Source organism: Perkinsus marinus (assembly GCF_000006405.1).
Source record: "Perkinsus marinus ATCC 50983 genomic scaffold scf_1104296961726, whole genome shotgun sequence".
NCBI classification, from domain to species: Eukaryota; Perkinsozoa; order Perkinsida; family Perkinsidae; genus Perkinsus; species Perkinsus marinus.
Genome location: NW_003205702.1, coordinates 54406 through 63215, shown reverse-complemented (window position 1 = coordinate 63215; position 8810 = coordinate 54406). Strand labels below are relative to the sequence as shown.

Sequence of the window (8810 nt, the reverse complement as noted above, 5' to 3'; positions counted from 1 at the left end):
TTGGTATCCCATCTATGGCCCGTGAACCAGTGGGGCCTGTCAGCATTGGTGTGCCGAGTCAGATGCACCGTGGCCAATCTCGGCTAGTGTGGGAATCGAACCTGTAACGCTGCTCATGATGAGGAGCTAGTATCGGACACGCCTTCGTTGGGTCAGTTCATTACCCTGGACTGAGTCGCGCACGCGGCGTCCGGTGTTCTGGCACGTCCTATGCACTCTAAAACGTGTGTGCCCCATTCAAGGCCTCGATCCAGCCAAATGGCCTCTGGCCAAATCCCAGGAGCTTGATGGATTCTCTAATGGAATCATGCATCATGAAGTAGCCCCATCACGAAACCTTTACGAATTATCAATGAGAGTTTCATTCCTATGGATCGTTGGGACATGCAATAGATCACCCATTGCATGTCCAAACTGGTGATGGGAATATTACTACATCAGAGGGCCGACTTAGTATTAGAATTTTCTATATTTAACGTTCTATGTTCAGAAGAGTATCCTATATCAAAATTCTATCAATCCATTTTACACGTGTTGACCTAACCAAAGTCCTTATATAACACTTCTATATTGGCAGAGCTAAAATTGTGAGTCGTCCTTTTAAATAGTATGACCTGTTCAGGTCCCGGATGTTCGGCTTCACTGCACTAGCTCTAGCGGTGCAACAGAGAAAGCCCCCATTAGTCTTCGAGCTGTTGGCTCTTGGAGCAGACCCCAATAGAGGGCATAAGTGAGGAAGCTATCGGCCATTGCCATTGGAGTCGCGGCGGAGGAGCGTTAAGAGTCTAAACTCACAAACAAACTCCATGTCTTGAGCATTTCCATCATGTCAATTGTTCAGGGACGGCCGAACAGCCCTAGGCGTTCTCTGGGGAACAGGGCCTTACAGTGCGAATGTAAGAGCTGCTGGTATCTAATTGTGGCCGGCGATGCCATCTACATTCACGTCCTTGAAAGGTCCAACTGTGATTCGCTGAGTGGTTCACTTCAGGACAAGGAAGCCGCTGTTATTCTGGAGAATCTCCTTAAGGCCAAGGGAGGCAAATTGAAGTTGAGCTTGGACGATGAAGATACGTCTTGCAACGGTGCGAGACGCAGCGCACTGTAGCTCATGGCTCTACACTTAATTGTAGGCGGATTATCTTCATACAGGCGGACGCCGACACACACTTCATATAGGAACTAACCATGCTATGCAAGGTATTCCCAGACCTGTCATCAAGTTTGCTGTTGCGTTGATGAATGAGGGTCATTCAAGAGAATCTGGGAGAAGGACTGCTTGAAGCAAACTCGGAGTCATGCTTCGCCATTTTGACTGTTATGAAGCTCAGATTCTTGGAGTCGTCGCGTCTCATCAGGAGAATTCCATCTGACCCAACCGCAGTTTTGCCTTCCTGTGAATGCTGGGAACCAAGGCTGAGCTCCTGGCTGCCGTAGTACTGCATGACTTGCTCCGAGTAGGTGGATCATTTTCATTTTGATAGGTCATCGAGTGCTGTCCTATGATAATACAGCATTTCCAGGTCATGTTTCCGACTTGCGCACTGTTATTTCCGACTAACTGCATGCGAACATCCGATGCGTCACAACTATTTCCGACCCGCACTTACTTGTCCGACTCGGTCACAAGCAATATCCGATATACCGCATGAAAATTTCCGACTAGGGTCATCCTAATATCCGCCCGATTCGTGCATCCCAAATATCCGACTGTCATTCAAATATCCGATAGCCTACTTTCAAATATCCGTGGGCGCGTGCTCATTCAAAAGAATCTTCTGCGCAGAAATCAAATATCCGACAAAAGCATGAATTATCCGACCAACTCGAGTGGAGTGCATGTGAACAGTTAGTCTTTTTTTCTCACTCCGTTAATGGGCGTTCGAGGAGGTAAGAGCATCCCCTCTTTGGCGCGTAAGGCCATCATCAAAGCAGCTCGAGACGGAGACGACTACCAGGTTACAGCAAAAAACCTTGGTGTGAAACCTGACACCGCCTACCACATTGTAAAGTCTCAAAGAGAAGAAACGCGGCCACGTGGGGGCCCAAGAAATAAGAAGTGTACCGAGCCTATGATAGAATTAATGGCATACCTGGTTGGAAGGGATGCTGACTTGACTTTGAAGCAAATCGCTGACGAAGTATCTCGTGAGTGGAACGTCGAGCTGAGTACAAGCACTGTTGCTCGAGCTTTGGAAGGTAGGCTTATCAGCATGAAGCAACTTCAGCTGATACCCGAAGCAAGAAACAGTGAAGTGAATAAGGTGAAGAGGCGTGATTTCGCTCAGTGGCTTCAGGTGAACGCTGGCCGATATCGTCTTGTCTGGATTGACGAGACAGGGTATAACTTGTATACCTGTAGATCTAAGGGTCGTTCCGCGAAAGGGCAACGAGCTAGGAAGACCTGCGCTAATCAGCGTGGGAGACACGTTACCCTTATCTGTGCTGTATGCAACGGGGGTGGGATCCTCGCTTGGCAGTCAATGCTAGGGGGATGTAAAAAGGAAGATTTCGAGGCTTTTCTACGTGATGTGCTTGACAAACTGGCCAACCAACCGGATGGTCGGCCTTTTTGCCTACTCTATGACAATGCTCCTTGTCATGCTACTGCTGACAACACATGCGACGCCCTGAACGTGGCCTCTCGCGGTAGATCAGCAATTCCATTGAGACCGACTTCATGCGTCACATTGCCTGCATAACATATAGTATCGAGTTAGCAGAGGCTAACTCAGATTTAGCAGTAGATGCTGGCACATTGCTTACTGTTGGCTCTCATGGCTTCTATCTCGTTCATAGTATTCTCGAAAGCGTCCTTTGCAACTTGATACTGCTCATCCGTGTCGTATTTTTTATGGTAACTGAGACAAGTTCTGGTTGGACTTTAGATGACGAGCGAACTCACGTTCTCACGAACTCCTGGAAGGCCTCCTCCATCTCAGTGTATGCACCGTGGCCCACAGCAATGAGTTGCAGGGTAACAACAATCAAGAACATAGTAGAGTTGACGTGTGTGGATATCAACGAGACTTCCCTCCACCTTGTACGCATTTCTAGCTAAGCTGCCCTATCGGCGTCACGCCCAACGTTGGTGTGCGCTGGTGACAGGAGATCCGAGTATTCGATAAGCGGGTTTTGCCTAAGATTAGGAAGCTTTCTCCTAATCCAGGCCAGTTTTCAAAGACGTGAAAATGCGTTCCGTACTTCGGAATCCGGAATGTTAGATTTTTCTTGTTCGAAAAGCCTACAGTTCGTGCGGTCTGCCCACGCGTGCGGACTTCGTGAATGAAGGTTGTCCGTGAAAACAGTGAATCCTGAAAATGGTGAACCGGAAAAAATTACCCTCGAACCCTCAAAACAGTGAAGGAACAAGCGCGCGCCCTTGGCGCGCGCCAACAAAATTCAAGTCAAGGTCCTCTTACGACATATTTGTTGTATCGAGCGGTTGGTCTAAGTAAGCGCCACGATTCCATAGTGAACCTAAGAGAAGAATCCTCCCTTGGACCGAGGGAGATGCTGACATGTTCATTAATAGTCCTCAGTGACTTTAAGGTTCTCATACACGTTGCAGTCCCGTGATCGACTGATCGACACGAGTTCTTGACCGTTCGAATGACGCGTCGACTGAGCTACTTCGGATATTCTCACCTACCTCAGACCCTCAGGCTCCATGTGATGGATTGCAAGTGAGGTCTTCCGCTGATGAGTGCAATCGGGTCGCTCGAGTGCGGTGATTAGCTCACTCCGTCATAGTTACCGCTTTAGTCGAGTGACAACTTGATGATTTCCGTCGACAAGAACGCAGTATTCTCCTCGATACTGTGCGTAATATTCGCTTTGTGTCTTTTTCCTGTCCCTCCAGCTAATGAATCGTCTAGCGGCTCTGACTGATATACACTACTATCACTTTATGAACGCAAGAGTGAATTGAAGTAAAAATTATGATGTCTGTCAGTGCACGTGAGACAATAGTCCTTTCTCTTTCTAGAAGTTCATATTGAAGCCAGGCAGCAGAGACGTCGAGATCTCGAAGAATGTTCTGTGATGAATGCTTATCCTCAATAGGGACTCCCAACAATGTCACGGTTTGTTAGGGCCCTGAAAATGACCGACATTTTTTGCGCTATGATGGGCGCCAAATTCACCTTCACTTTTTCCAACCCTGGGGGTGGTGGCACAGAAGGTGGCGCCTTCACACGTCGAGAGAAGGGAACCTCACTTCCCTGAATAGTCGTATCATACAGTTTTCCAATACGCACCTGGCAGAAGCTCACATAGGATATTCATTCACAACAGCAGTGCGTACAAGTTGTTCAATATCAGTCCGACACTTCGGGCAACAACTGCCGCCAACTGCCTCATTGCTCGCTATGTGGACCGCACAAGACTCGCAAATTCCAGCATGTCCACAGGGTAGAATAACCTGCCACAGAATGCCATAAATCTCTAATAAAATCGATCAATTCACTCACCATATCTCCGGGGTTATCGAGGCACACAGAACAAGGCGAGATAGTCGTTGCTCGAACTTCACTTCTCACAGGGACTACTCCTGTTACGTTATCCAAAATCACCTGCGAATAACCAACTAGTTGTCTTCTTCCAAAGAGATGCATGAGCCGACCTTCGGATCAGAAACGGTGCTCAGCCTGCGCTCCCCTGCCACCCAGTGAACTCTGTTAACAGAGCGACACGTTTCGCAAACGAACACGTTGGCGTGTGGCCTGACCGAGAACACTTTGGAGGCCTCAATGAGGACGATTACAGTAGCGGTTGAACTGCATGACAAACATCACAGGCGACTTGGTCGGTGACCACTCGTGGTTGTTTTTTCTTTGATTTAGACTTCGCCACGCATACTGAGCAGCAGGACAACTTTCCTCCCATGTTGCGAACACACCGGAACTGAGACAAGCCCGAATACACGCTGTGTGAGTATCCCGACACACACCCTCACAGTGTTGGAGTAGGAATATATGTTCGCTTTCTCCAGCTGAGCTCAGGAGTTTCCTATACAGTGTTGAGTAGGAATATATGTTCGCTTTTCTCAGCTGAGCTCAGGAGTTTCCAAAGCTAATTATAGGATTTGGGTAGAAGTGTACAGAAATCAACAAGAAACTCTCAGAATTTTGATACTAGCACCAACACATGAGCATATTTTTCCACACTGTTAATCACACAACGCAATATCCTGCCGGACCGAGAACCACGTCGAACAAAAACAAGAGGGCTACTGTACAACAAAGAAACACAGAACAACGACAGTACGCGGCGCACTCCGTCAGCTCAGTACAGATTCATTAATGAGCTTTTCTAAACTTAGCGGAGAGGCGGCTTTTACAGCGAGAATTGAAAAGGAGAGAAATAACGTCACAAAAAATGTGCGCGAGAACAGTTCTACGCCAGGGGATTCGACTCGCTCGCTCCGCTCAATGTGATGTGCTCACGAACCTGACGACACTGCGTAAAACAAGACCTATGGAACTAGTGTGGACTTACGAAAGCTGCCATAGTCCCCAGAGCTCTACGAGGGGCTTCATTCTCGGAAGTACAGAAACCGAACAGCTCGAAGCAGTGAACCTACAGGGCATAATTTCGTGGCGCAGTGACGCTGCTGACACTGTTACCATCTCCTCGTACTCCTGGAACTGAAAGTGAGTCTCCGGTCTTTTCATGGCCGACACTTTAGCAGCGAAACGTTCAATTTGAGGAAGGAACAACTCGTCTTGACCGGCCTGGATCTGAGAAGGAGGAGCGAGAGCATTCGAATCTTGTTGAGCCCAGTGTTGAAGTAGGAATATATGTTCGCTTTCCTCAGCTGAGCTCAGGAGTTTCCTATACAGTGTTGAAGTAGGAATATATGTTCGCTTTCCTCAGCTGAGCTCAGGAGTTTCCTATACAGTGTTGAAGTAGGAATATATGTTCGCTTTCCTCAGCTGAGCTCAGGAGTTTCCTATACAGTGTTGGAGTAGGAATATATGTTCGCTTTCCTCAGCTGAGCTCAGGAGTTTCCTATACAGTGTTGGAGTAGGAATATATGTTCGCTTTCCTCAGCTGAGCTCAGGAGTTTCCTATACAGTGTTGGAGAAGGAATATATGTTCGCTTTCCTCAGCTGAGCTCAGGAGTTTCCTATACAGTGTTGGAGTAGGAATATATGTTCGCTTTCCTCACCTGAGCTCAGGAGTTTTCTATACAGTGTTGGAGTAGGAATATATGTTCGCTTTCCTCACCTGAGCTCAGGAGTTTCCTATACAGTGTTGGAGTAGGAAGATATGTTCGCTTTCCTCACCTGAGCTCAGGAGTTTCCTATACAGTGTTGGAGTATGAATATATGTTTGCTTTCCTCACCTGAGCTCAGGAGTTTCCTATACAGTGTTGGAGTAGGAATATATGTTTGCTTTCCTCACCTAAGCTCAGGAGTTTCCTCACTAATTATAAAATTCAGATAGAAGCGTCAGAAAAGCAACTAGGTTTTCCCAAAAACCTTTCCCAAAATTTTTATATTGTCACCAACACACGTAGTTGCCCATGTGCATATCCTCCAAATCCGATAGCGCCTACAAGCATGTTAGGAAGACCACTCAGATCGGCGTAGTAAGGAGAGACCTCCTGGGAATTCGGGCAGCAGTTTCCAATAGCATACTGTGCCACACTAGACACCTGAACAGAAGTGTCACCACATCAGTGTCACCACATCGCCGCGTTCATGCACCCACCAGATCACGCTGGACGTAGTCAACATTCTCCTTCCTCTCCACCGCAGCTACTGGTTTACGTGGCGTTTCAGTAGCCGCTGTTGCACTCTCGGTCTCCGCGGGTTTCTCAGTGCTGTTATCCGCTTCTTTAGAGCTTTCCGACTTGGATTCCTTCGGTTCACTACTGCTGCCGTCCACCGGCTTCTCCACAGCATCACCGCTCGGCTCGCTAGTCCCAACATCATCACCGAGGCCTCCGGTCTCCTCCTCCTCCTCTTCCACCGCCGCTTTTGCTGTGCTGCCATCAGCTTCGTCCAACACCACAGACGCCTCCTCTGTAGAGGAGCTCAAGTCGTCCGAAAGGTCATCAACTTGGTCGGCGAGATCAGTTATAGGTGACATCAGGCAAACACTACTCGGCAACGGAACCTGAACGACGAACATCACAAACTCCCTATTGTGTGAAATTCCCTGCCCCTTCATCTCGCAGAGAAATAACTGCCAACATAGCCATGCCAGCTCCTAAGGAGTCTCCTGCGATCGCGATGGAGCCAGGATCGACTCCAATGCTCTTGATCAAATGCTTGTACCTGCAAGCTCCAACTCACATCTAGGTGCGATGCCTCCCCGTCCTACACAGCCTTGATATCAGTCACACCCTCCTGGAAGGAAGCAGCTGGTGGCAACGAATCGCTACATATACAACACCTGAGGAAGCGAGAGCCTCCAGGGAACTCAACGAGCCTTGCTAGATGCTACACTATAGCTTCAGCTCTCTTCGCGAGAAGGTAGGACTGATAGCGGTGAACGCCCTTACCCCAAACGCAGAAAGGGGTACCAGGCACATACCTTCGAAAACGATACATGCCAAGTAACCTAGCTCACACTCACAATATGACAGGGTTTTCCTTCAACACGCTCACACTAGGGCCGATTTCCTGAACTGCAAGCTCTGGCGGCCTCAACGGTGTGATCTCGTTCGGCCACATCCACGCTACCAAGAGACGGCAATATACACTAACAGGGACGAAGCTCTTACTCAGTTTCAGCGGTTCCTGATTCCCGTCGATTCGGAGGGTTTGAGCGAAGCGAAACTGATCGAAATTTTTCCCAAAAGAGGAGTGAAGTTTCGAGAAATGTCCTACGACTCCTTTCGGAAGCATATTGTTCGGTAGTGGTTTTTCTGCCAGCTTCCTCACGCGATCCACGCTCATACCAGACAGGTGCTTTCCCACTGAGCGCAAGGCGCTGATGTACCTACGTTGAGGAGGGTAAAAATGACGCCGCTGGGAATCGAACCCGGGTGCAATATGAACGACCAAGACTACTTACGATTCCATATTGGAGTTCCACGACTTCCTCTTGGAATGGCCCATCAAGCGACGCAACGGCACCTAGAGAAAATACAAAAATAAACCGGATAGGATTCGAACCCGGGAGCAATGGTGCGTAACCATGGATCTTAACCGCTGCGCTAATTCACCACAACATCAGCACCTTCAACATTGTCCCAGCAGCTCTGGGACCAATCGTAGACGCCCACATGGCTTCACTCCACGAGCCGTGAGTCTTCAACGGCTTTCCTCCTCCTAATGTGCAGATACTCGCATCAGATGAAGGAGCTAAATCATACAAAACAATCAACCAAAAACGAGCGGAGCGATGCACGATCAACCTACCATAAACGCTCACATTCCCCACACCAACATCGACAGTAGCAGAGCTCACTGACGACACAGATGCACTCAGTGATGGTGCCTCTCCATCGCGCTGATCCTCAGCCTGGGGTAAGCTCGGCGAACTGTACGCCGGCGTTATTTTCCCACTGCTGCCTCTACTAGGGAGCATTTTCTCTTTCTTCACATCGGACCACTTCGGGCTACTCTCCTCCTCAGGAACATCACCAATGAGCTCGGCAACAGAGAGCGGGTCCGCTACATCATCAGTGATGACCGCACTAGAGCCTCTTGACAAACCTTCCGTGTGAACTGTTACTTTTTCGACTGACGCCTCGGGCATTGGAATCGTTTATAAATAAATAACTGAAAACGAACTGAGCATAAGAGTTCCAAAAACACAGCAAGCGATGAACTGAAGACCGCGAGAAACTGTAG

The 8810-nt window shown here is 48.5% G+C and overlaps 2 protein-coding genes across 2 annotated transcripts; both read right to left on the bottom strand.

The window, feature by feature from the left end:
- Positions 1-2737: 2737 nt before the first annotated feature.
- Pmar_PMAR023073 (hypothetical protein) lies at positions 2738-2997 on the bottom strand (the record flags this gene model as incomplete). Its single annotated transcript, XM_002772225.1, has 2 exons — positions 2738-2861; positions 2906-2997. The coding sequence occupies 2 exons, from the start codon at positions 2995-2997 to the stop codon at positions 2738-2740; spliced, it is 216 nt and encodes a 71-aa protein (XP_002772271.1).
- A 2400-nt stretch (positions 2998-5397) lies between these two features.
- Pmar_PMAR023072 (hypothetical protein) lies at positions 5398-8717 on the bottom strand (the record flags this gene model as incomplete). The annotated part of the gene is made up of 14 exons (XM_002772224.1): positions 8376-8717; positions 8194-8318; positions 8029-8090; positions 7842-7953; positions 7736-7790; positions 7588-7690; positions 7456-7545; positions 7333-7404; positions 7196-7286; positions 6718-7125; positions 6563-6661; positions 5628-5741; positions 5500-5580; positions 5398-5451 (listed from the first exon to the last, which is right to left on the bottom strand). The coding sequence occupies exons 1-14, from the start codon at positions 8713-8715 to the stop codon at positions 5398-5400; spliced, it is 1806 nt and encodes a 601-aa protein (XP_002772270.1). The 5' UTR covers positions 8716-8717.
- Positions 8718-8810: the final 93 nt, after the last annotated feature.